Raw genomic sequence first — 27,906 nt, forward strand, 5'->3', positions numbered from 1 at the left:
GAAGCTCAAGTGGACTTTATTATACTTATTAGAATACACAGGGACATTAGTGCATCTGGTTCTTATTTCATTTCTCAGATTCAACACAGGAAAAGTCAGATGTTGAAGTAGTTTTACCAGTTACTTGCTTTTTACACATTTATAATCTGTAACGTGGGACTTTTTAAATCATTTTCTGAATGAATCTTGAAGAACAATGTAGTCATCACTAGGCTAAACATTTTCTTCATAAACTGCTTGGTATTTCAAGCAAATGCTACAGATACCAAATATCTTTAATAAAATGAGTGATTAAGAAGTGCTTTTAATAGGGTGGTAAGATACTGATAACTGATTTTATCACCACCCTTATAGTCTTTTAAGTCCATTCTATTCCATGATCTTGGAAACAGTCCTCAAACTTCATTATAACGCCATTTCTTTATTACAAATATTTACATACTATATATTAGTGCAACTTTTATTTCCATACTTTAACAATTCCATCCCTTGATGCAGTTACTATAAATCCTTGAGTGGTCTGGAAAGTTGCAATATCTGTAATAATATCATGATGTCCAACTGGGAGAGACTCTGGACTCTTCCGAGGGGTCTCATCAGTGGGCCCCAGTTTCTGCTTGTTTTGAATTTCCTATACAAAAAAGTGAAAATTATATTCAGAAAGGTGAGCATTTGCAAAAGCAAACAGTCCCTCATATTTGCCAGTGTAAGAAAATCCGTATTTCTGAATTCTCAAGAAAACACTTTATATTAAAAAAATAATAATAATAATCCACAATGACCCTTCAATGGTTCTCTTCTAATCACTCTTTGGTTCAGTTCTCTTTCTCATACACAACCTAGGTCTTGATTGGAACTGACATGACAGCTGTCTGATTAGGGAAACCACAGTTATATCTCATTTACTTCAATGACACAATAAGTAGTATGATTTGGCATTCCTGTGGGGGGGGGGGGCGGGGGGAAGCTACAGTATTACATATATCTTAGCTTCCCCAAGGTTTTTCAAACACTGGTTCTATAGCAGGAATACAGATGTTTAAGAACCTCACATGAAACGTTCCCTATGATCATAGTCCATAGAGAATCCAGGCCAGTTAGGGTCTAAGTTTTTTTTTTTTTTTTTTTTTTTTTTTAGCTCATATAATTATATGAAAATTTGTCTAGTGCATCTGCAAATTATGGAGGCAGGTAAAGATGTTCCAGTATTTTTTACAGTCATCTTTGAAGTAACATTCCTTCAATCACATTGAAACAAAACATTGTTCTGTTCAACAGCTAGTAAAATGGCTAGTTCCAGAAGTTACTTCTTTTTCTATAAAAAAACCAAAATACCTGAACCACCTCTGTGCCCTCAATTATCTTCCTGTAGTAAGAAACAGATGGGCAATTAGAACTTCCTGCAACAACATACGATCTCTCTGGATAGGCTAGATCCCAAAACCTAAAAACAAAGAAACAAAATAAAGCTGAGGTGTTAAGTTTTGTTATCAGCTTAATACATCTTTTTAAAAGCTGTCATGCTTTTACAGTGAAAATGAATGAGCACAAATGCTGTATGCTTTCTACACTTAGTGGAAGAGAGGGATGCAGAGAAATCAATACTTGTATCCGGCTTACACAGGAGAACTTGTTTCACTTCTTGCCACAAAGCCTATCAAGAACTTTACAAAATAGCACGATTGTCTGCACTTCACAGAGAAGGACCAAGTTTTGCATTACTTTTGCTGAGAACACAGTTCCCTCAACTCACTGATGCTTACTAACGAACACATCTCTGAAAAGTCAAAACAATAATGCTGAAGCTTACTTATGCAATGCTTGGTGAAATTTAATATACCAGCAGGGCAGGGACGAGAAGGGGGAGCGCCAAAAAAATGAACCATTTTTTATTACCTTATTTTCATGTCTGAGCCTGCCGTCAGTAATATAGGATTACCAGATGCTGGACTACAGTATATTCCATGGATGCTTTGAGGAGAAGGCTAGTAGGGAAAAAATACATATATAAAAAATTATTACCAATAGCTGCTGCCATGCTTCACAAAGGGGATTCATTCTTTACCATAGTCACTCATTCAGTTTAGAAGTGTTTATGACAAATGCCAAGTTACTTTGTTAACAAGTCACATCTTAATACATTAAAGCTAAAATGCTTCCTTTTGCTCCTTACGGTTCACAGAACGATGCAACAGATTTAACTCACCGTAACACAGTTTCTAAGATTCCAAAAAGCATTCCCAAAAATGACAAATGAGAGAGATTATTTCTAACAGAATCATGCAGGTGAATCACATTGAAAGGCAAAGGGACGCTCAAACCTTTAAGCTATGAAGGTATGAAGGAAGGCACACAACAGAGAACTAACTGAATCAAAGTTCCCTCTTTGGTTTTGCAAAGTGAGTAACCAAAATGAACCTGCAGTCTTTGTAGCCTGTAGAAATTCAAGTTTAGGTAAATTCCAGATCTGCATTTATAACATTTATAGAAGAAATCTGTGGTTATTTTTATCTATATATTTGCGTTGTAAGGAAGATATTTCAAATTACTCTTTCTCCAATTAACTCCTAGAAACAGAGGAACTTCACACTCTAAACCTACAGCTAAGTATAACAGTGGCATATATTACGGAAGGAGCAGAAGGAGTGGGCAAAACAATAGATGCTTACCGAGGTACCCACAATCCTCAAAACAGAAAGTAAGAGTAAATACAAAGCACCATACTGTGAATTTTGTCTTTGCTAAAATCTTCACAGGCTCGGTTGGCTCACTGGTTTTGTGAGAATGCGACAGGATACAGCAAGTGAGCATCTCATATATATTCCACAGATAAAAGAATACATCCGCAAAGATTCAGGTAAAACTGCTGTTTTACAAAAGGGATTTGATTTTGACAGCAAAACATAATTATAGTGCCAAAATAAATCCCAGGGCAAATTTCTGGTGCCAGACTGGCAAGGCCATGCAGACAGGTAAATGGACTGATGCACAGCACGGGGACTGAGGTTATTTTATCCCAGGATAAAAAACAGAAATGTGAAAATAAAAAGGATCCCAGACCTGCAGTTCTGAAAGAGGAGGTGCACTGCTGGCCCACAAAGTGAAGCGTCGATCACCAGTTTCCATATCCCACATGGAGACTTCATTATTGCCTTGAACAGCTACAGGAAAGAAAGATATTGCCAACACATACAAGTGAAATACATACAAATAGTTTTCTCCCTGGATAACTTTTTATCCCTTCTTGAGGATAATGGATGGTCTGTTCAGCAAGGTCACCAGGGAATTTGGAGATTACTCCTGGGCAGTTTAAGGGAGCAATGCAAGATTATAGACTTCAATTGCTATAATGCAGTTTCATATCCATGTTTCATTGTATACAGGCAAAAAATTCTGTTAAAGGGACTGTTTACATATTTGACATCAACTAGGAAGTAAGCACTTTTTAGTAATATTCCAAAATGGTAAACTTTGTCAGTGGTTTATTCTTTAGCAGGGAAGAACCAAGTGAGCAAGCACAGAAAATCATGCCTTGTTTTCATGTGATTCCCCTCCACCCCCCAAAAAGTTTATTTAGCTCCCAGCGTGGTTCATAGGTTTGACTTCTTATTTTAGTTAAAAAACAAGTTTAAGTAAAATATGTAGCCCAAATTGATCTCATTCTGTAGCAACTTTATCAGCTCTGTTACTGCAGCATTAGTTTAAGCTAATTCTCCATTTCAGATTGCATTCCTTACACAGCCACTTAAAGTACTTTCTAATACTAGCAGAGCAAAAAAAGTGCCACATGCAGCAGCATGATGAACAGCTGTGAACACACTAGATGAGGAGTCTTGGCAGATTTTCAAAAGCTCTAACACATAAAACAGCTGGGTTAGATTCAAGTGATAGCTAGGCATGGAACAGCCTTTCCGTTTCCACCCTCCTGAGGCTCAACGCTCAAACCCACCGAAGGCAGGGGCATAATTCCCATTAACCTCAAAAGATGTCATGAGTTTGGGTTCTATTTTTTTATAATATTATACCCTTATAAAGGGATGTGGTAGACAGCACACAGTGCAAGAAACCGCATGACAGCTGTAATGCTCTAGAAGAGAATTCTAAAGGCTGTCATTCTCATGATGGCTTAACTCTTCTTTTTTTTAATTTTAAAAAGCCAAGAAGGGCAGAATGGCAGAACACGACTACGTATGTTCCCTTTTCCCTCTCCCCAAGCAAACCACAAGCAAGAGAGAAAAAGAAAAAAGGCCCCAGCGCTCGCAGCAGAAGTTGAAACAGATGCTTCTTTAATCACGACCTTTGACAATTGCTAGGTGAGTTTAAGACATCTTTTACCTGCAATTACCCAGGACTGATAGACAGGATGCATGAGCAGGCGTCTGATTCGGGCCTTGGAAGGATGGGAATGGCTGGAGATCGGTAACTGAAACCTCATGTCCCAACATGCCATGGTACCATTGCTTGTACCTGATGAGAGAAAGCTTTGCACAGTCAGAGGGATAATTGCACAGGTTTTTGCCTGTATCCTTGTGTTCTGTTCCCAGGTATATGGGACTTCAGTCTTAGATAGCTACAAGGCACAATACTTCCTGCAAGTAGATCAGGAGTGATTTTCCCTCCCCTTGTTGGAGAAAAGCATACCCCCAGTCAATCAGATCAAGCAGAAGCTTGAGGTACAGTTATTGTAAAGAAAAACCAAACTGGAAAAAAAGCAAGCTATTAAGAAAATCAAGCTTACCAATACACAGCCAGCACTGGTGTATATCCACAGCAAATGATGTTATGAGGCCTAACTTCAAATCATGTTTCAGTGTCCAAGCGTTGCTGCTAGATCTCAAATCCCATCCAACCAGAGATCCATTAACTGTACCATAAGCCAACACTGACTGTGCTCCTGAATTGAAGTGATGCATATCTACCACACACCCATCGTCCTTCAAATCTAAGGATCTGGGTTAAAAGAAATAAATTAAACTCAGGGGGATAATGTTTGCTTCTTTATGCTCCTCTTAGTAGGTAGTGCTGGACAGCATTTTCCTCTTCATGTTACTTCCCAAGCCCTCTGCCAGAAAGTACTTTCCAATTTTAGTACACCAGATGCTTAAACTCTCTCAAACCTCTCTGCCTACAAGACCTGCAGGCTAGTAAAATGCTGTCAGCAACTCTTTGCAAACATCAATATAACTCCATGCCCTGGGTCTCCCAGTATGCATCAGATATTTCTGCTAGATTCATACTTCATCACGTTTGTTAGATACTCATCTACCCAAACTTTCTGGGCAGCAACAGTACATGGCTTTATCTTCTCCACTGTCATACTGCCGGCACTGTAATCAATCACTTAGAGCATGTGCAAACAGACACCTTCAGGCACAAATGCAGTGTACGCCAAACAGGATGTGTCTTTGGTTTTCAGTTTCCATGTCCATTATATTTCTCTCATTTCATTTATGAACTTAATCCCAAACAAAAAAGGACATTTGGGACAAAAATTTTTTTTTCCTTTGGACAGGAAAAAAAGGTCTTTGAGATGGGTTGCTAAATTTGACAGGGGGCCAAACAAAATGGAACTTGGATGTGCCCCTCACTCAAGCTAGAAGAAAAAGCCATGAGAAGCAGTGCCAAATATTCAAATTGCTCACAGGGAGAGAGGTAAAAAAAGGGTTAAATCATCCCCAAACCTTCCCCTAAGAAGTACTGCATCCCCAATATCTTTGCCACCTCCCTCCCATTAGAAGACTGGGAGAAAAACTTGCAGGCCTGAGGCCAAACCATGCAATGTACATTCATGAACATTTATCTAATGACCTACAAAAGAGCCTCCAAAATTGTTTTATAAATATTAACATTGTAACAGAGGAGGTAAGAAACCACTAATGCCAGTGCATAAAAATAACAATTGAAAAATAAGCCAGACTGATTCAAGCACATAACTAGTCCAGAGTTGCAGGAAGTATCAATAACCTAGAGCTACCAATCTTTAGCCCCACTTTTTAGCCTTTCAACCTTTCTTTATAATTCAGGAGAAGATCACTGATTGCAACTTTCCACTACAGCCTGGCATCGGCCAGCAGGAATCTTGGAGAAAAGGCAACTGACCAAGGGCTATACTAACAGCTTGAGCTCTGCAGCGAGATTTAACCACTGTAAGTATATACCTGCTCTGTATTGGATGAATTTTAGGAGATTTAGGGAGCTTTGATGCTTCAATCCCAAGAAGCTGGATGGCACCATTGTCGGAAGCTATAGCCAAATAATGTGAGCCTTGGCAGAATGTCAGTGTCTTGACATGTCCTCCAATCCGAGAGTATGTCAGAATTGATCTAAACAGTAAAGGGGGGGGGGGGGGGAAGAGAGAGGGTGGGGGGAAATTTTTTTTTTTACGGCACTTTCAGAAAACATCTCTTAGACTCTTAGAAATATGTCTATCTCAAACACCTACTTCAAAACCAACAACTTTTGAGAACTGCGAAAATAATATTTTCTAAATGCTCCAGATTCAGAAAGCAACAAAGCCTGAGTTGCCTATGCAAGCTTAACCATAGAACAAAAGCTTCATGTAAGTCTGTATCAAAGTAGCATACTGTAGTTACTGTTATTTTGCTGGCACTGCAGTCCACTGCATCTTTATCAAAGGTATTTTGAGACAAACATCCTCTCCTTTCAAAGACATTTCTCAGAGGACTGTCAGCCCCTACACCACCCACCCATTTGTGCTTCAATCAGCAATACAGCTTTCCTGCTGCAAATATCAGTGGATGAGGCAGTTAAGCATAAGGCTAAGTTTGTTCCAAAAAACTCAGGTGGCTTTGAACAGCAGTGCCAGCATATCTTTATACACATATAAAAATGAATTCAAAAAGCCTGTAATTACTGCAACTGTGAAACAGTCCCTTTGGTGTTAAAATTAGTTAGAAACCCCCCCCCCCCCCCAAAACTGCTAGTGAATGCAACCTAATGTTTTATAGTTGCATGCCAAGAGACCAGTATCTTTCATTATTCAATCTCCAGTGTATGCACAACAGTGATTCATATTTTGCTCTTTTTATTTTCTATTCTAAAACACCAGCTACCTGGTTGTAGTAGTTTTTCCTTCCATTTTTTGGCTGTTCCAGATTTTCACTGTGCCATCGTTCGAGCAAGTGGCAAAAATGGAATGTTCATCAGAGACTCGAATGCGGTTCACTGCAGACTTGTGCTCATGAAGGTGAGCTACCAACAGTCCTTTGGGACGCCATCCTACAGGGAAAAACAAAAAAGTAAAGTTTGGGGTTAATTTCATAACTTAGGAACAAAAACTCCCCTAATCCTATCCACCAATAGATATACTGGGATACAGCCACTACAGCTTCAAAACATAGAAGGCACTGACATGCCAATCTTCCACTGGTGTGAATTAGGCATTTGAACACCTCTGAAAAACTTTTTACTACTGTTGAACAGAATATTCTGAGATCAGCCAAAAGCAGTACCAGCATTGCTTATCTCACCACCTTGGCCATGCATTGCTGTTCTTTTTCTATCTTGTTTCTAGCCACCTGTTGCCAAAATAACGGTTCCCCCAGCTACTGTGGCTGGTAGAGCTTCTCTGCTCACATCATTGCTGGGACTCATTATGGAGTATCTTCTCTGCTTTACAGAGGCTTCAGCACAGTATCTGGAAATGCTGTGTCAGCTGCAGCTTGATGTGTGCGCACTGTCACTACTGTAACACTTGATACTGGCAGTGAAATGAGGAAGTGAAAGCAAGTTGCACTCAAATGAATCTTGCTTGATCTAAACCAACAAAATCTTACACAGGACTACCTTTTTATGTTAAAAAATAGGTAACACATTTTATCAGTTGAAAGCAAAAGTCTATTTCCTAGACTCTAGCTAAAGCCCTTTGCCAGAACTGGGTGTTTTTCTTTTTTTCTTTCGGATGGGTTCCACATACATTCAATGAAATTACAAAGAGCCCATGCAGAATATGTAGACATTGTAGAGGTACTAGCGCACAGTTTTCCTGTAATCAGCCCATGCAGATTGCTGTGCTGCAAATGACAACGCCTCAAATGACCAAAACATACATAATGAGCAACACATTCCAGCACACTTAAATTCCTGGATCGACTGTAGAGTGCTTAAATGACAGACTCAATGTTGTATTACATATTACGTTGTCACCCTTACATACCTAACAAAATGCAATGACAGCTCTTCTAAAGCCCATAGAAAGTCTACCCAAGTCCCTCAAAAAGAAATTGCGGGGTTGAGCTGCCATGCAATAACCCCTGCCAAGCAATTGCCAACATTGTGTGTGATATATTTCCCCCTCTGAAATACAGCAACTCAGAAGCATCTAACTACACTTCTAACAGGCATCTGCTTCAGGGAAGGCTTAACTATAGATGAAGATTAATGAAGTGCAGATCGTGGCACGTGTTGGAGTAAGACACAGACTTTAAATATGAACATTTTTCTGTCACTCAGCAACTTGTGAGGACAGAGCAAGTCAGTGAGTTCAATTAGGACATACTATTTCACAGGTTGTACAACACTTTTGAAAAGATGAGCACATGGCTTAGCCAAGCTCAGTCAGGATTAGTGACGCCCAAATGCTATCTGGTTGGATCATTTTCCTGATGATTTTCTACTACTTCCCTTAAACTGATGTGGTAGCTACATATGCCTAGATGGGTGCTCTGACATTAGAGTCACTTATTGGTGACTTTAACATCACCTTGTTAATTACTGCAACCTTAGCTGGTACAGGTCTGGCTCCCAGCATCTGTAGTTTAAACACAGGAGCTCCTATTAGCAGAGGGCAGTCAGGCATCTCCATATGAGATACCCAGGAACAAGCATGTGGAATAGAGAAAATGCTCAGGACTAATCTGGATAAATCCCAGTCTCAGTTTGGAGCTTTAAAATTTAACTTTGGGCCGTAGGAAGATACCTGAGATTTAAAGCCCAGCATTTTCTCCCAAGGTTGCTTCCAAAGCTAAAGTCATAATTAGCAAAACCTGAATGTTGCTCCTTTTTGGTAAAGGAAGAGGAACAAGAGGTAATAATGTCTCTTCTTCCCCTCTGAAAGCAACAGTGCAGTTAGGGGGCACACATCTTCTGTTTGTGGCTGGGCACCTGGGTCACTATCACCACTGCTGGTGGGTGCAGGCTCCTCTGTAAGCAAGGGCAGATCAAACAGCCCACCTCAGTACCTGTGCCACTGTGTAAGAAAACCTGGCCAAATGGTTACAACTTTCATGCAGGAGGGCTGAGAATTTGGAATGACCCCAAGCAAAATACATTTCTTGCCTCCCAGTGTGGTGCTTCTTCCCTTGCCCAAACTGAGCTACAGGCTGTTACAGGATGGCAAGTCACCTGCCACATACCCTGCTGCAAACATCCCACTACAGAAAACTCACGGGAACAGAGAGCACACACAGGGTTCTAGACCAGTGCTTTGGATCTGTTACTACACAGGTAAAGATCTGGGCTCCAGTCCCTCTTTCATAGGTCATACACATATTATGTCAAATAGGTATTCTGCCTAGTAAGCACATTTCCTAAACTGGTAATTTCATGTTTTCTTTCTTTCTTTTTTTTTTCCTCCTTCATTTTTCCCTTGGGGTGATTATATTTTGACTCAAGATATTTTCTTTCCTTTTTTGTCTAATAACCTCAGTGGCATGGGATTTACCTGGAGGTGGGGGTTTACTCTCCCACTCTGCATTCTCCATCATTTGTTTAGCAATTCTTTCTGCGTTACATTGTTCTCGTTTTTGCTGGATCAACTGCTGAAGCTCAGTTTTGCAAGTGGTGATACGTAACTGGTAGGCAGAAGGGGACGCAGTACTGCTCAACAGCTGTATAGTCGGTTTCCTAGGTTGAACAGCCATCCCATCAGTGGCCTGTAAGACAAAAGCACTTAAAAATGCATACATCATATTGTACACACATGCATGCACATGCACACACACACAAATCCTGCTCTTAAAGTTATTGGGTCTCAGTAAGTAGATTTATTTTTTCAGAAGAAAAATGGAAGTTTATTTTATTAGTTCAGTTAGTGATGAATTAGCACAGAAGATTTGGTGTTTGCAGAAGTGACTGGTTTGAACATAGGTATACAATAGCAACCCAATTAAAGAAAGTGACAGATTTCAGAGCCACCACAATACAAACTCAGTTAAAGCATCCCTTTTGCAAAACCACCAAAAATAGTGGAAAATATTATTTAAAGAAAAGTGTAACCATTTACTACTTCTGCCCTGTTTGCCTACTCTGTTATATATTCTATTTGTAAAACTGTAATATGCTGTGCATGCCTCTTTATGTTACATAAGCAGTTATTGCTCTTTACCCTGACAAAGTGACAACTTAGCTCTCAAATGACTATTTCTTTATATTGGCCTTTAGAAATAAATGTTGAGTGTTTCCCCTTAGTTCCAGAGGGAACGCTCATTTAAAGCTAGCAGAAATTAATCTCCAACTAGTAGCTGAATAGAAAGCAGTGTTCAGTGTCAAGACATGACTCCACAACCTGCAAGGCTCCTTTGCCCTTCCCTCCATAACCAGTTCTGATTATTACAAGAACAGGATACCTAAATGCTGCTATGATGTGATACACCAATTCTCACATTGCAAATCAAAGTCACGGCATCTCTTCTCTTCCTCTCAACATGAATCAGGGTCTACGATTTGAGGGCAAGTCTTTCCTGCCAGGATACATCAATTGGCTAACAGCTTAATATTTACCTAAAATTTGCCTAATAGCCCAATACCCAGCTAATCCACAAAGCCCCATCCCTTAAGTACAAGGCACGTATTTGCTAGTGAAATACTGCTGTTCAAGGGACTAAACCTACCTTCACCTTCTCTCAATTCTTATTTTAAAAAATAAGAAATTGAAAGTTAGCTACTCTGCTGAAGAAAAATGCCAGAACACAGCACAGATGTAAAATAACCTCCAGACAAAACGAGAATGCCATGTTAATGTAGTCCCACTTGGCTTTAAAGTGACCAAATCATTTCGGTCTGAGATGCAAAGACAGTATTTTTCAGCAGTACCTGTGGAGAGGATGACAGAGTAGCACAAATGCCTGCTGAGGACTCCGAACGAAGGGGTTTCCCAGCCTGGATAGCTTCAGGATCGGTTGTTTGCCCATGTCCTTTGGGTATTGGCTGGGAGATGTTAGATGGCTCCAAGGACCCAAACATGCTTTTCCATTCTTCATTTACATTTGAATCTTGCTTTACATGTTTTCTAGCTGTAAGCAGTCAAGAAAAAAAAGAGAGGAGACAGACAGATAGACATGTAATCATCACAACATTCATTTAGGTTGGTCATGACTTTCAGGCTACATGCAAGTCCAATGTTTATATACCAATTTATTATTTATATAGTGAAGAGAGAAAAATATACTGCTAAGTTGTTTAAGCCAGCTGATAGGGATTTTAGAGACAAACAAAATACACATGGCAAGTGCTCTCTTTACACCTCCTTAATCCTACAGTTGAACCAATTAATAATTCATTCCAGATATTTCACATCTGGAAGGCTGCAGAGTTAGACTTCACATGACAAATTTTTCTGTATGAGAGTTAATCCATTACTAGCATAAGACAAGATGAGTGTCTAGTAGAGTATTAGGTAAGCATTCCTTTGGGATCACTTAAAGCTACAGAATATAAAAAGAGAAATGGAAACCTATGAAACTATTTAAATCTGGATGAAGTCCATGAAAAGTCAGAGGTAGGACAACTGCAGGCCAACAGTTTTGGGTGAAAGAAGTCACTTCAAGAACAGACTTCATATACGGACTTTTAAACCCTGTCTACTCCTGATGCCACAGGATGCAAAACAAAACAAACAAAATGCTTATATACTTTCCTTGAAAATGACATGCAGTACATTTGCAGACAAGAATCATAATTCTAGAACTAAGATGACGATAGTCAAACTGTTTGCAGATATTTCTCTATTTTTATATCTAAAACCACAGTGCCTGTCAATGATTGTACAGAAGAGGGACTTGCAGGTTCGAGAGAGCAAAGAGGCTAAAACACTGCCTGAAGTATAAGAATTTGGGGGATACAGAACTGGAACAGGGTTAGCAGCATGTGGATTTCAAAACTGAACACGGAAATAAGAAGTTTTTCAAACAGAAAGAAGAGCAGGCAACAGAGAGGAGAACGGGGGGGGGGGGGGGGGGGGGGGGGGGGCAGCTGAAGAACCCTAGGGCAAAAAGCACATACTTGGTGGATGAGTGGTATTTAGCACTCCTCAGTGCTGGCCTGTTTCAGCATCATGCTGATATCTCACTTTCCCCCAGGGTACCTCAAAAAAGCATTCTAGATTTTCACAGTTAAAGAGCTCATCGCCTTTTGAGAAGAAAGGGAGGTAGGAGAAATGCAGCCTTCATCATTTTCTTTGAATTACCATGGGCAACTAGTCCTGTTTGTCACAACTAGGTGAACAATCTGCGCATGCCGCTATTGCAAATGGAGTCAAACTAATTTAAATTCTTTCAGAGGAAAATATTCCAATCTTTCACTGATTCAGAAAGCACTCCAGCTCCTCACACTTCAAATAGCATCAAGCTATAGAGAAACTGTGCTGGGTTTTCTTAATGCAAATTCACTGAGGATGGCAACAACACATAATTATATAGACTGAATGATTCAGAACACTTGCTAAGTAAATTAAAAGACTTCACTCTCTGACCCTAAAAGAAAGACTATACTTTATCTATCCAGGTAGACCACAAAATATACCAACCACGTTTGTCATCAGGCTCCTGCTTTGTTTTAACAAGATCCACTTGTCTTCCAGTTATGCCCAGAGCTGACAAGTCAATCACCCCTTTTTGACTGCTGTCATGCAGGTGGCTCTGATCCACTATATTGGCTTTAGCTTTATTTGATTTTAACATAAAGTCTTTTAGTGCTAATAGTTTATCTTCTTCCTCCTCAGTCATTCCCTACAGGATAAGAGAAAATATGATATTATTTCTTTTTTGGACAAAAACATGCATTGAGGCATGAAGATGTATGAAGCAATAAGATTAATGACTGGCTCAGAAGTGAAAGGAGAGAGTGCATCCCCAGAACTCAAGACAGCAGTCTATCATTCATACAAGTCTTTGGGTAAGCTGCTGTAGTATAAGATAATATCCTTCCTCCTCAGGAGGAAGCTTAGGAATGGTGCAAGGGCAGACAGCATTTAAGTATTAAATCACTGTCTAGTGCAATCTACTTATTTGCCCACTGGACCATGCTTACAGTTCACAAGCACAGGAGAAAACCAAACCCACACAGCTGCAAGTCCTTCCTCTTCACAGTTCTCACTGCTCTGGGTGGGTGATTCTTAGCGTACCTCTTTTCTTATAAGTCTCTAAGCTTTTCATCTCCCTTTGGCCTTGGCACTGTTAAATGCATGTGTATTACTATGCCTCCTATACTCCTCTCTAACACACTACACAGTGCATGTTCTGTAAAACTGATGCATCTCAGATGTGTTAGTAATTTGAGACATACAGCCAAAGTCTTTAAAAAGAGGATGTGTTTGAGAAATGCAGGTATATGACTGCCCTATTTCTGGCAGATCTTTTAAGGATCTTCCTTAATTTCTGAACTTTTTCTCCTACAATCATATACTGAAATCAGTGGAGTCAATGGTTTGCACGATCAGAACCTGGAACTGGCAGCCCCTCAGAGCAGTGCCTGGAAGGTTAGGCTCTGGGCAGATATACAGGGCCCAAGAGTTGCAAGCCTGACTTTTAAAGTACAAATTAAAAATATTCACTTGTGAAAGTAGCTTCTTCAGCAGCTGTGCAATGGCAGGGTCCTCTGGTGGTGGGCAGTCAGGGAGAGCACCATTCCTCCTCTTCTGACGCATGTGAAGGTGTCTAAAGAGGCTTGTGATATCCTTTGATCTTAAGACGTAATCAAATATGGAACGGCTGACAGGCTCTTTAAGTACACTTAGCAAGACTATTTCTTTATCTATCTGCAATGAAAAAAAAAGCAGTCAGCAAGGAATCTAATAGTAAATGCTATTGTCTCATATCTACAATGGTTTCACATTTTTTTTCTAGCTTGAAAGTCAGTAACTGAACCTACGGCCTGAAAATATAAAAACAGTCTTTTCCTCTGAAGGCAAGTTCTAAAAAACAGTTTCTAGCTCTGTCATGAAAGAGATGCCTTCCAACTTACAATGAGAAAAATCATTCTAGAACTTCAAAATTATTGTACCTGACTGCCAATAATCTCAATTCAACTCCTTTCCTGAAAGTAAGATCTTTCCCCGTATTGGTCATTTCACATTTCCTTTGTTCTCTTTCCCTCTTCTCCCAGCAGTCTGAGAATTTTAACTTGGTTCTGCTAGATGAGATTAAAAATTCTACTGCTGCTGCAATGGCTATTTCAAACTGCCATGATTTGACCTACACCTACCTTGTAAAAACACTAGTTAGAAGAGATCTTTCCCTGCGTCTGTCAGATTACTGGGTTTCCTCCTATGTTCCCAGGGCCATAAGGATGCTCAAGCATGTAATTAAGTAATACTCAAAGCAATACTCAATTAAGCAACACTCAAAGCAATACTCAATTAAGCAATACTCAAAGCAATACTCAATTAAGCAATACTCAAATATTAGATTAGTAAACAGCTACAAGAAACTGATGAATTAAGGCATAGTTTAAAACCTTTAACTCTGGGGAAGTCATTAAAGATTATTTGTTACCATTACAACAAAAAACAACAGGTTTCTATTCTAAAAGGTCTTGATTCAGTGTCTACTTGTGTCCAGAGAACATGTCTGGAGAAACAAAATCTTGTACACAATCCAGATTACTTGCAACCCTAACATGCCTTAGGTCTTAAGATGGTAGCAGTGCTGGGGAAATCCATATTCATGAAACAGACACCAGTTTGCAGTCTCAGAGCTGAACTGCTAAACATAATTTGGCCACAAACTATGACATCAATGCCTGTATACAAAGTTTGAATACTCAAAATAATTACTGGGGGTGGTAGGGAGGGGACTGCAATTCTTTCTTCACAACAGTGCCAGAAGATCTCTTTACTATAATTTGTTCCTCATAACTGACTGGCCACATGAAAAACAAATTCAAAATGAGTTCAAGGTGGAAGTTTATTTATTGTAATCCTACTCAGTGTTGCCCTTTACTTCTTTTCTTCACTGTAAAACACTAACTATAGTAAAAATTTTACTGAAGTGGGAAATGAGCAAGACTAATTCATCAACCAATACCTAAAATGTAGCAGAAGCCATCTAGAAAGATGCAAACATGGAAAAATACTATTTTAACAAAGTTACTACCTCCACAGTTTATGAAAGTATTAGAGACATTATATACTTTTCAATATACATACTGCAATTGTGTTTGGTTTCTTCTGTTTAATCACCCGAAAGATGCATTATACAGCTCCTAAAGTTACACACAAAGAAGTCTATATAACCACATACCAACGCTATGCAGACCATTACTAGGCACAGGCTGTTATGCAGCGACTTAACTCATTCATGCTGAGCACTCTGCCAGCACTCTTGGCAAAGTGTTCACACACATGAATAGCATTGCCGAAATCACAAGCATGGCAATTGCTAGCTAACAGACCGCTCATGTTTTCAGGGGGTCAAGCACACAGTTAAACGTGCTAGTGGGGCAGGCAGGGCTAGAATACTCAGCCTTGTAGATAAAAATATAGAACACAAACACTTGCACACAGATTACTTGTCTCCTAGAAAAAATAAATGCATTTGTACCATCTTTCACAACAAACTTTTCATGCCTTTTAGACTCCTATAAACTAGCACGATATCACAACAGGTTGACTGCAAACATGACAGAGAAAGACTTGAACCAAAGCCACATCTGTCAATGTCTGCTAGCAGAAATCAAGAAACTATATTATCTCTAACCTTAATTTAAAAAAAATTAATGTTCTTATATCCAGCACCATGGCCAAGACAGACCCAAGATTTATCATTGGTCAAGGTATATTCACATCAATATTTAAGTATTACCTGTATTATTGGCTGCGTGATAAAAGGACGGAGGTATGGCATTAGCTTGCAGTAGACATCAGCAATATTTAAATATTGTGCTACCACAGTGATAAATCCCACTGCACCATAACGTATCCAAAGATTAGGGTGGCACAGGAAAGGTGCTGAAAGAAAATTAGGCTGTTAAAATATGTCATTCAAACTAAACAGACAAAAATCAACCTGTATTTGGCAGCCTGTGACGTCTTCATTTCCTTCCCCTAGAATCATCTCCAAATTCAGCCTTTCCTCCTGCAGAGCACCAAGTGTTAGGACATCCATACTGGGAAAATTATTTCATGTAATTCACTGGTCCCAGATTCATCATGGTGTTCAAGAGTTTAATGCTCTTTCCTTGCTGTTGCCAAAAATCATAATTTCCTATTTAAGCATTTCATTCCCTAAATGCCAGCTCCAGGTTTGCAAAGGAGACTAATCCAAAAATAAGTCCTAAGTTGAACAACTGTGGAGCATCCTAAAAGCGGTGTTTTTTAAATTTAAGAAAATACTTTATTCCTTCTTCCCCTCCCCTCCCTGAATAGCCACTATTCATATTCTAAGAATATCAGTAAGTTTTCTTGTCAGGCTCAGATGTCCATTAAAATTAGGTGAGTTTTAAATAACTGTAATCAAAGGACTGTATTCAGTCATGAGATATAATCATTGCTCATTTGCCTCAAAATCTGAGTGTATTTTAAAAGCCATAACATCAGGAAGAAGCAGATTAAGTCTCAAAAGATCAGTTGATCTTTTCCATAGATAACTCATGAATCTTGTGCATGTCTGAATTAAGATAGTAAGCCTGATGGGAAAGCAGGGGAGACCAACTCTGTATTCAAGGATCTATTACAGATTGTGAATGAGTTAAACGGAATTTTATGGTGCCTGAAACAGGAAAAAGAGAGGGTCATGTATTGTCTGAAGGACTGAATTTTTCTCCCCCTAAAGGCTGACAGAGAAGAGAAAGTTTGCAAGTTATATGTCCGATCAACTTCCAGAAGTAACCAGGAATTTCTGCTGACTGGAGGTTGACATGAGGAATAAGTAAAGATCTGAAAGCAGAAGGCTGTTGGACTCAAAGATTAAGTAAAAAAAAGTGTTGTTTGTTCCTGTCTTGTATAAAGTCAGAGAAGATGCTTCCAATTCATTCCATCAAAATGATTATTTTAGACTCCTGGGCAGTAACATGGTCTGACTAGCAACAGTCCGTTAACACAGTTCACAGTAGATTTGAGATTGGTGCCATAGGTTTGCATACTGGACAGCTAAGCTGACAGTAAAGCTTTATGTAGTATTTTTCTTAAATACAAAAACAAACTAGTATACAATTTGCCAACTTACCGATATCACAAGAAAATTCATATATATGGGGCTTTTGCAAGAGCCCTAACTGGCACATACAAGTAAGAGCATTGAGGGCCTTATAAATGACAAATTCTTCAGCATCACTGAGACCTTGCTGAAGCAGAGGTTTCAGAATTGATGAGCTTTGCCAGCCAACATAAGCAGCAACACCTGAAACATAAAAAGAGCACATAAAAATCCATAGTAGCTCTTCCTTGCCTTTCCCCAAAGTTTAAAATTGCTACTCTACACAGCATACCATGAAAAGTTAAATGATTTCACATTACAAGGTCTACATCTTCCACGCTTGAAATTAAAAAAACAAAAAAAACCCACAAAAACCCCCAGAAAACCACACTTTTAAAATAAGACAGAACTGTTCATTGCTGGTGTTAAGTATCTCTTTTTAGTATCTCCGTGGACACATCTGAAAATAGATGATTAGTCATTAAAAAAGAAGGAAGATGCTTTCTGTACAAAGTTGGGCCAATATCCTGAAAGCTGTTTGACAAGAGCAGATCCCTGTGCCTGCAGAGGCCCTCCCAGACTGCAAACCCACAGCTGGCCAGGGAAAGTCTGAAATAAAGTGGCAGTAACAGCAACTAAGAGGTGGGGATGCAGTGGCTGCATTTGTAAAGGGAAAGGGACAAATGAGGGAGGATGGAAGGTTCCCTTAGCCGGATTTTTGTCTGTTGTTTACCAGTAGTGGTAATTTGAATAGCAATAAGGAAAGCCTGTAACAGCTATGCATTCATCCACTAAAGCATTACTAACAGTCAAAACTGACTTTTAGAAGAATCTTCCAGAACACATCCAGCCTTAAGTTCCTGCAAGGTTTTCTGTTTAGTTAACTAGTTTAACATTATTTACAGTCATAAAAGTTCAGAAAAATGATTAAGTATCAGTATTAAGTAATCATGAAGCCACTTTACCCCTAATTTCAAAATTAAATTCAATTTTAAAATATATTTCAAAATCTTAGAAAGAAGACAATTAAAAGCAAAAAATCAATTTAAGCTCTTTGAAGCTCCTGGGGTCCTTCCCCCCACAACAGCCAGTAAATGACCATATGAAACTCTCATCTGGAATTGCTTGTTTGGATTTGATAAACTCATCTACTACAATCAGTCTCTGGCAATTGTCAGGAAGATGGACATCACTGAATTTCGGATCATTCCTTTAGCCATCAGGTTAACATTCCTTCCTATAAATAACAACTGGGCAAGTTCTCTGATCAGCCTCAAGAGAGAAAAATTAGTTTTTCACTGAACAGCCCATGCCTATCATTGCTGCTGTCCGCCATATGTGATACACAGCTTGGACCATAACTGTCTCTGCTTCTAACTCAGTTACTCAAGGTTGACAAATACTACAAAATTCAACACATTTTTTCCCTCCATAATCAAAATTAAGCGCAAAATAGCATTATCACTTCTACTCTAATATGGTAATAATGTATTAATGCTGGGCATTGCAACCAGTTGCTAAAAAGAAGAGGGAAAAAAAGACAAATGGCACAGATAAGGGGAATACTCTTCGGTAACAATGGCACCAAGGGGTATCTGCCCACAGCCACAGGTGGCAGTAGCTGCACATTCTTGAATACAAATTACAGAGCTCAGCTGTAAAAGCATGCAAAAGCTTGGGTGAAACAGTGTAAAAAAAATCTGACTGTTGAGCTTCATTTGAATACTTCTGTGGAGATTTTAAACAGAGACTGGAAGAGAAGAAGGAGCTTAAACACAGTTGTGTGTCTTGGCTCTATCACAGATTGTCTCCTATCTCTCGTGCATTTTGCAAGAAATGAGGATGCTCAGACCTATGCTTGGGCCACCCCATCGCTCCTCCTAAAATAATTCTGGCAAGTATCAGCGTTTTATCTTGGCAGGGTTTGCCAGCCCAGCATTTCATAGCTTCCAGGTATAATGGAGTGTGTACGTATCATGAGACTGCTGGAAGTTTGATCACGCTCCTTTTTCTTGCCATGTACCAGAAGTACCAGGTAATGATACTGCAGTCTGCTAAGGGAAAGGTTTCTCGACCTGCAAGACCTGAGCAGCAACTCTCAGCAATATTCACATGGAATATTTTAGCACATACATAGATCCATCAGATATACTAAACAGCTAATATAAAAGCTATGAATTCACTTACTAAGTTTTCTGAGCTAACAGTGGTATTTTAGAGCACTAAAAAAAAGTTATCAAATTATAATTTTAGCCTATACTGATGCATAGTTTTCATCACACAAACAGTTCTACTGAAGTTAAAAGGACTAGGCAAACATGCAAAGTGATGTATCTACTAAAAAGGTTTTCAGAAGTGTCAGGATTTATTTGTCATAATTTAGCTTTTTCAGTTAGTAGCCTCAGAAAAAAAATCAAAAAAATTTTTTAAAAGTAGCATTTAAACTTTCTGATGTTAATCTAACCTAATTTTAAATGCCTCAATAGAGGGGCTACAAAAAATTAGATATTTGTATTTACAGTGTTTCTTCTTTACTCTAAAAAGAAACATTTACAGCCAAAAATTCATCTGTGTCCTTTCCTGTAAATATTTCTATGGTTTTCATAAAGGGCTTTTCTGTAACTATTAACAGTTTCTAGGATTTATAAAAACAGAATTAATTATACTGGCATCTGTCTGGCCAAACCAAATACCTACCAACTATGCTGTCAAAGAAAGCTCCCCGAAGGTGCCAGTCATTCTTATCATTTAAGAAAGTGATCATATGAGACAAGAGAACATCATTGGCTTTTTGTCGTCCAAAAAAGACACAGAGACGTGTTATTCCATTTTCCATTAGTGTTTGTTTCACAATATTTTCCGGGTCACTTAGCAAAGTAACAACTTTCTGCTGGACCATTTCATGCAAGGCTTGCAGCTCTGCAAGAGACAACAGAGTAGACACTCAAGTGGCAAGAAACAATATGCACATATATGTACTACCTGCTGCCAGAGAAGTTAAACCGAGACATCACCCAAAGAACGCTTGCTTCCACAAGATGGACAACGCAGCAGAATCACAAGAATCCCATGGACTGATTTACAGAAGACTAAGCACAAGAGTGGTGGACAAGAAAAAGACAGACTCACATTCCTACCTTTAACAGAGAAATGTATTCTAAGTTCATCCTAACTTCAACTAAGATGATCCAATTTATCACATTTATAGCTAAAGTGCAGATGTGAAGAAGCTTCAGAATGAGTCAGCAACAATGTTACAACAGTAAACAAAATGCTTCAAGGGAATACTGGTTTTATACATTTATTTGACTGTCGATTTCAAAGTTTGTAAACTGACAACAGATTAGCAATATATTTTTGATTAGGAAGATGGATTAGCTTCATTAAGAATACAGAGAGAAACAATACCAAGAAAAGTGTGTACTTCCAATTGCCAGCTAATAATTCTAAAATGACCTGGCCCCTGGCTTCCACTCCATGATGCAACTTAAAAAAACCCACTAACTGAACAACTGAATTTTGTATGAGGCTTTTCTATTAAATGGAAATAACAGCATTGTTGATGTAGGAGCCAGTAACAAAAGCAATACAAGGGAGGCTCTCAACAGGCACAGTAAAATTTTCAGATGTTGCTATCCCCACTTTGCTGGCCGATTACCATTTGCCCACAGCCCATCAGAAGACAAGTTAATTGGCTGCGTAAGTCTGTTAGTCACATGAAGATTTTCCTTCTGGGTCCAAATTTCTCATGCTTACTTTTAAAAGGGTAAAAAGAATAGAATTATTCAAACTTTTTTCTTCCTTAAATCATTTCTTTCGTCTTCAAGCTATTTTGAGGGATGCAGGACAGTACTTCTTAGAAATACAGTCTGTAGGATGGGGCTTCCTTTCTGTCACTGCTAAGCAATTCCAAAGATACAGTGCCTTAAGCGAAGGAACTTGAAGGGGATTTTTCTTTTTAAATAGTTACAGGATGATATTTAAAATTTGAAACATATGACTTTTTTCCTGCCAGATGGAGCATGCGCAGGGTCTTTAACAATTATAATTAGTCACAGATTGATCCACTCAGCCCACAACAAAAACAACATGTCCAAAAATGACAAACCCTTTTCAACTCAGAAAACTTGCCTGGCATTGTTCAGGAAATCTACACATCACTCACACACAGCTCACATATTACTCATCCCTCCTTTCAAAAATAAAAATAAAAAATAAATCCATCCTGAGGATTTTAACTCATCCTCTGTGCTCCGATTGGTGAAGATAGCAAAATCACTGCTCAAGAACATCTTATCAATCAACATCTTCAGACAAAAGATCTGCAAGAACTGCCAGGCATAGGAATAGAGGAAGAAGAATGACAGAAAAATACTTTACTATGACTAGGCCATTACCAGGTTTTTCAAAGCTAACCCCTGCCTGGCACTTCAGTGGAAGTGGTATTTGGAACACAGTCCCCTTTCCATCTTTCATGCTGCTAGCTTGTTTACGGGACTATGGGTGAAGCTGGATATGCAGCTTCAGAATGAAGCTGCAACAGATACACTTTGATATTGACTGAGGCAAAGCATTTTTTTCCACTTAATAGGAAGGCTAAAATCCTAGAGATGAGAGGAAAAAAAAAAAATCAGTGGAAACATAGTAGCAAATCTTGGGCCAAAGCTCCTCTAAGCATTCCAAAGTAATTAGAAGTGACATTACCTGCGTCATAGTTATCGCTAGGGTGAGATGTTTCATCCATTTCTTCACCGTTTGGTTCATTTTCCATATTCAGGTTTTTCAGCTGTACTAATTCCAGAAATCTCAGAGCTGTTTCTGCCAGCAATGCTATGTTTTCTGCAAAGGAAAACATTTTTGTTGTTCTACTTTTTACAATAGTCTGGTGTTCCCCAAGGAATTATTTTACTACTGATATCCCACTGACAGTGTCAGGAATGATGGGCAAACTGCATTGAAGTTACACTACATGCTCTGTCTACCCACTTCAGCTCTAACTCAGAATATACTGTCTCTGACCTCAGTGAAGCTGCCAGGTACATCAAATTACACAGTATTTTGGTCATGTAAATAAGTGGAAAAATTATAAGGACATCAAATGTAACAACAACTAGTTTTAGCCATCTAGAATAGCCCTAAATGTCACCTAATCCCAGCCTGATGATTAAATAACTTCATGAAACTTAAAGGAAAATTAACCCAAATTAACTAAGATGTCAGCATGGTAGACTGCAACAAAAACAACACAAAAAGGCACTCCAGGATATATATTTATTATTACCCTAGAGAGTAACAACAGGATTTTTCTTGTGGGCTGGATTCCAGATTTAAGACACTTCTCCCCCATCTCTTTCCAGACAATCTGGCACTGCCCTGCACTGTTTGGAAGCTGCTGAAGCTACTCAGACTATATGGGTCAGGCCATTGCTGGCACAGGAATAATCCTGTCAAGGCACAAGTCCAACCTAAACAGTCGTTCTGAATCTCATCCAAGATAACAGCAGCATGCCAATGGCGACTGTCCACAGACCAGGTCAAATCCTGTAAGTCACCAATTTAACCACCTCCAAAAAGTGTGCTACAGTAATACAAGTTCATTCAAGTATTAAAATACATTTAAAATAGTAATAAAAAAGACTATTTTATATTTGTTTTCTTAAAAAAAAAGCTCCTTGAAATGAAGGCAACCCATGTTCAGATGGAACCATTTATAATTCATATAGTCACTCCATATTACTGCAAATATTCTAGCTGTTACTCAGTTTGAAATTAGAAAGTCAAACCACTGAACAGAAAGAGAATCTCCATTTAAGCAGATGCAACTGGAGTCTGTTGGGTACTGAGATCTGTAGCCTTTCCATACTTGCAGAAAAATAGATTGTTTTTTGTTTTTTTTCCCCCATTTCAGTTTATTTAACAAGTTCAGTTCTATATTAGCTAATTTAAAAATGCATTATAAATAAACTGTAATTTCTTAAGGCTTATTTTCTTTTTCTAATCCAAAAATAAAAACAAGAGGGTGAGAAAGTGGTTCTTCTACATAGTTCTAAACCTGGAAGACCAAGGTGACCAAAAATAATCGGTTCCATTAACTATGTATTGCCTTCAACAATTAATGTTAGTTTTATCATTGTACTTCATAAACAAAAGAAAAAGATCATCTATGACATTTTCAACTGAATTGATTTGCAGTTTAAAAAAAAAAAAGCAAATGCAGGTAGAATAATCTAGTAATAGCAAATAAGGGTATGTAGTAAGCAGTAAAGAAGAGTATTGCTAGAAAACTTCTTTCTGACTGGAGAGAATTCAGATATCTGAATAACGTACAAAAAAAGCATCTGCTAAGATAAAAGCCACTCTGTCACACAGCAAGTAATATGATTTCCGCCACTGAATATCAAGTTTAATTTTGCAGGAAAATAACTGTGAAGCATAACAACAAACTGATGTTTTAAATGAATTTCCTATTTACTCATTGCAATCAGTCCACTCTAAGCAAACAATCTGAGCTAATGAAATGTCAATTAAGATAAATTAATAAAAGCTGCATATGGCAGGCAAGCCCAGAGAGCCCTGTTCATACCCTTTGATACACAGTGGGTTTGATTTGTTACACTCTCGTTTATCTAGCCCTGCTTCCCTGCACATGGAGCTCTACTGCTCTGACCCCCCCCCCCTTGGCTGTGAGCAGACCTGCAGTGTGCTACATCCAGGATGCAGTCCAGAACAAACATGCACATTCTGCAGGTTGTTTTTACACACAGCACTACCGAGAAAAATGAATTTTAATTAAAAAAAAATCATCTAATAGAGAGCAAAGTGTCAACTGTTTTATACACAGTTGTTTTATTTAGTTTGGGTACAGATCTAGATTGAAAACTGATTTGTTAATGCAAGTCAGCTCACATTAAGTACTAAGCTGCTGCTGCTACCACCTGCGCCATTTAGCTTAAGCTAACACAGGTATCTTTACCTGCAGTCATTTCTGAGGCTTCTGGGAAGATTTACTGTAATGAAAACAGCAAGCTGCATGATGTTGGGTAGTGGAGAACACAATCACAGTTAGGAAAATACAGAAAAAAAAACCCAAAAAAACCTCACAAGATCTGGAGTTTTGGTTGGGTTTCCTCTTACCAGCATATGCGAGTCTGACGATAGTGGCTTCATCTTGGGCCAAGTGTGCAATGCCTGGCAGAATGTATTCTGGGTAAATGTTAATATCATTGCGTGGCACCTCTTTGACGAGAGCAAGAACTTTAGTTAGTGTCCTCACGGATTCTGCCCTCACCCTGGGCACAGAGTCGTTGCTGAAATGTAACAGATAAGGAGTAATACGATCCAGCAGAATCTCTACACTTAATCTTGGGGCTAAATGAAGAATCAGTTCCAAAGCAGCCAGTTTTGAATCGCAATATTTGAGAGTCTGTAAACAGGAAGTTATCACAGACACTAGAATAACCAGCCCATTCTCTTTTGTCTCTCCCTCGGCTTTCTCTGTGCGGTCATGCCCACAGAGATTGTGAATGATGTTGTCCAGATCTTTACGTATGACCAATATACGCTCATCTGCCGATACAAATGTTTCCTTGGCAAACTGGGCCATGTAAGGCTGAAGGAAAGTGTAAAATATTTCAGGAAATGCATTGTTACGTTGTTGTTTCAAATAATCTTCTGCTGCTAAACGTTTATCTGGCTCACGATGGACCATCTGAGTGACCTTGAGAAAGGCAGAGGTAGGAGGGAGCAGGAGAAAAAGGTTAAAGGTTTAGACATTTGTAATGCAAAAAAACACCCCCAAACCAGTAAGCAATCCATCACCAAGTAGGTGAAGTAAACTACAAACAAACCACATAAACAGCTCTAATGCTGCAGTCCATCCTTACCAGTTCTCTGATACTACGGTCTTCAATTTTGTTTAGGACTTGATCAGGGGAAAAGAGGCCATTTCTGTATGCCAAAAGCTGAGATAAATCAAACAAGGGTACACCTTCTGTGAAGAGCTCTGCTATTACACAGCCTAGAAGAAAAAAAAAAAGTCAAAGATGTCAGAGGACTATAAAACAGCCACTTCACCTCTGCTGTCCATATGCAGACAAGAACATACCCTACATAACTCTTATATGAATTAAAAATAAGGCAAAGGGGTTGCCAGATTAACTTGGGGAAAGAGGATAGCATCTCAATCTCCCAAAACTGGCTTTTGCACTTGATGCCTGTATGTCTCCCAAGTATTCTATTTCAAACATGCCAACAGCAGAGGAGTTTGCAATTATGAAACCTGAGGCGTTGACTTCAATCATCTGCCAACTAGAAAACACAACACCAGAAAAGGAACATACATCATTGTTACACGGAAGAAGAGTGCCAGTAAATCAGCATGGACCAGGCAGGAGGTCAAAACTAGCAGCTCTTTGACAGAGGGTAAAGAAATAACCTTCTGCAGTGATGTTGAGGGACAGCATAGATTCATTCAGACAAGCTCATATACACTGTGAGAAATAACAAGATTACCAAACACAACCCCCCTATGGCGTACATGAATCTGTACGCACATTCTCTTCAAAGGCTTGTTTCCCAGTCCTGCAGTTTGTTCCCAATAGTCAGCATCTCACTAAACCAGTGGAACCCTGGAAGCTTGCCTGTATAGAGCAGCTTGTAAAATGAAGTAAGCATTGCCTTTAAGTTCAGACTTCCAACCATTTTTTTTTTTTAAAGGACTAAACTTACGGCTTTCAAGCTGCTCAAGACAAGCGCAAGATTCAAGAGAGGCTCCCAAAATAGGACTATGTCATGTATTTGTGAGTGGGATTATAATGACAGGGGGCTTACTGAGTTATCCAACTCCCTGTCTGTGGGAAAAATGAAATGAGAAGGGGCTGCTAAAGCTGCTATTGCCAGTCTGCCCCAAAAGCTGAGTCAATTCCCAGACAGCTGGGCCTCGGCCAAGCCAATGACAGGTTCTTGAAGCGGATGCCCTCTTGGGCCCCCATGAGGCATGTACTGTGTCTCCTCAGGAAGTTAGCTGCATGAAGATCACAGTCTGTGGCTTGTAGAACCACTTCTTTTCCAGAGCAGGGCTGAGCCAAAATAGAATAGTTCACACTCTTCCTGCTCAGCTAACATGGTGATGCACATGAGTTACGTAGCTTACTATTATGCTTCCGCTATTTCTGTGGATAAAAGATTTGGATTTGTCAGACGTATGCTTAAAATGATAAAGTTTTTCCACATGCTGTTCTCTAAGCTCACCGAAAAAAAAAAAGAAAAGAAAACAAAAAAACCCCAAGCTTTTCTGCACCACGATGTCCCACCATAAATAGCACACTGATCTTTCTGGATCACTCAAGTACCTGCAGAAAAGATATCCATTGCACGTTTTAGCTCTCCTCTTGTTCGCTGATTGCTATTTGCCAAGTCTACCAAAGGAGTTGAAGGATCCCGCATGTTTTCCAACTCTGTAGCAAACATACTACCATCAACAAAGCGCTCAGGAGCGATATAACATGTTCTCCTCCGCGAGGTGTCAAAGAAGTAATTGAAGTCAGCGGGATTGTCTTCAGGAAGATAAGTTGGCTTAAAACTGGCAAAGTCAGTTAGAAGAACCCAGTTCCAGCTGGTCACCATAATGTTTTCAGTTTTAATGTCCCCATGGCGAACTCCAGATTTGTGTGCTTGGTCCACCGCAGTAAGGATCTGGAAAGCTATCCACCTTTTTTCAATGTTATTTAGGAATGGCCTAGTACTAATTCGATCGTAAAGGTTATCCCGTACGTACTGTCTGAAAAGCATCGCGGCCTTTTCAGACAAAGTTGCCTTCTGAAAGGGAAGGCAGTTCTGTGCCGAGTGCAACCTTATCTTCAACTCCTCCAGCTCTTGCTTGTAGCTTGTTAAGGGTAAAGTCGGATCCTGAATTGCAAATACCTTCACGACCACCAGGCCTTCCCGGTGCTTGGCTCGAGCAACCTTGAAGAAGCGGGTACTGCCCAGGCTTTTGTCATACTCGAAGTCGTGGATGTCCGAGAAATAGCTGTCCACCGAGAGGATCTGAGATGGGGCAATGCCAGCCAGCTGGTTCCCCATGGCGGCAGCCCCCCACCGCCGGGCAGCGCGCCGAGACCGCGCCCGAGCCACTCGCACACCGGCTGCGCGGACGCAAACCTGAAAAACGAGGGGAGGGAGATTTTCAACGCGCGCCCCCACCCCTCCGTGGGGCCTGGCGCTCCCGCGGCGCGCAACGCGCATTAACGAACCTTCTCCCTTTTCCCCCCCAACCCTGCGGCCGGGCCCCACCCCGTCCCGCGGAGGGGGCAGCCGCCCCGCCGCAGGCGCCGCGCTCCCCCCGCGGCAGCGCCCCTAGGGCGGAGGGAGCGGCTGCCCCCACAGCCCCCTCCCCCAGCGCAGCACTCACCGGCCGCGGCCGCCCCGCCCGCCCCAGACAGAGCCGGGCCGCCCCGGCCGCGGGATCGAGCGAGGCGGGACGCGGGCGGCGGAACCGGCACCACGAGGCGGGCGGGGGAAGGGGCGGTGCCGTGAGCTC

General features: G+C 39.9%; 1 protein-coding gene across 1 annotated transcript; it reads right to left on the minus strand.

Moving 5' to 3' along the window:
• On the minus strand, positions 1 to 27,904 carry PIK3R4 (phosphoinositide-3-kinase regulatory subunit 4). The gene is made up of 20 exons (XM_026099508.2): positions 27,778 to 27,904; positions 26,720 to 27,527; positions 25,253 to 25,386; positions 24,504 to 25,086; positions 22,074 to 22,208; positions 20,067 to 20,288; positions 17,400 to 17,573; positions 16,038 to 16,183; positions 13,790 to 13,993; positions 12,764 to 12,965; positions 11,053 to 11,252; positions 9,683 to 9,893; positions 7,074 to 7,239; positions 6,159 to 6,323; positions 4,739 to 4,950; positions 4,336 to 4,467; positions 3,061 to 3,161; positions 1,897 to 1,985; positions 1,336 to 1,444; positions 1 to 631 (listed from the first exon to the last, which is right to left on the minus strand). Exons 2-20 carry the CDS (start codon positions 27,447 to 27,449, stop codon positions 461 to 463), a joined length of 4,086 nt encoding a protein of 1,361 aa, XP_025955293.1. The 5' UTR covers positions 27,450 to 27,527; positions 27,778 to 27,904; the 3' UTR covers positions 1 to 460.
• Between the last annotated feature and the right edge of the window lie 2 nt (positions 27,905 to 27,906).

Source organism: Dromaius novaehollandiae, chromosome 2 (assembly GCF_036370855.1).
Source record: "Dromaius novaehollandiae isolate bDroNov1 chromosome 2, bDroNov1.hap1, whole genome shotgun sequence".
Lineage (NCBI taxonomy): Eukaryota > Metazoa > Chordata > Aves > Casuariiformes > Dromaiidae > Dromaius > Dromaius novaehollandiae.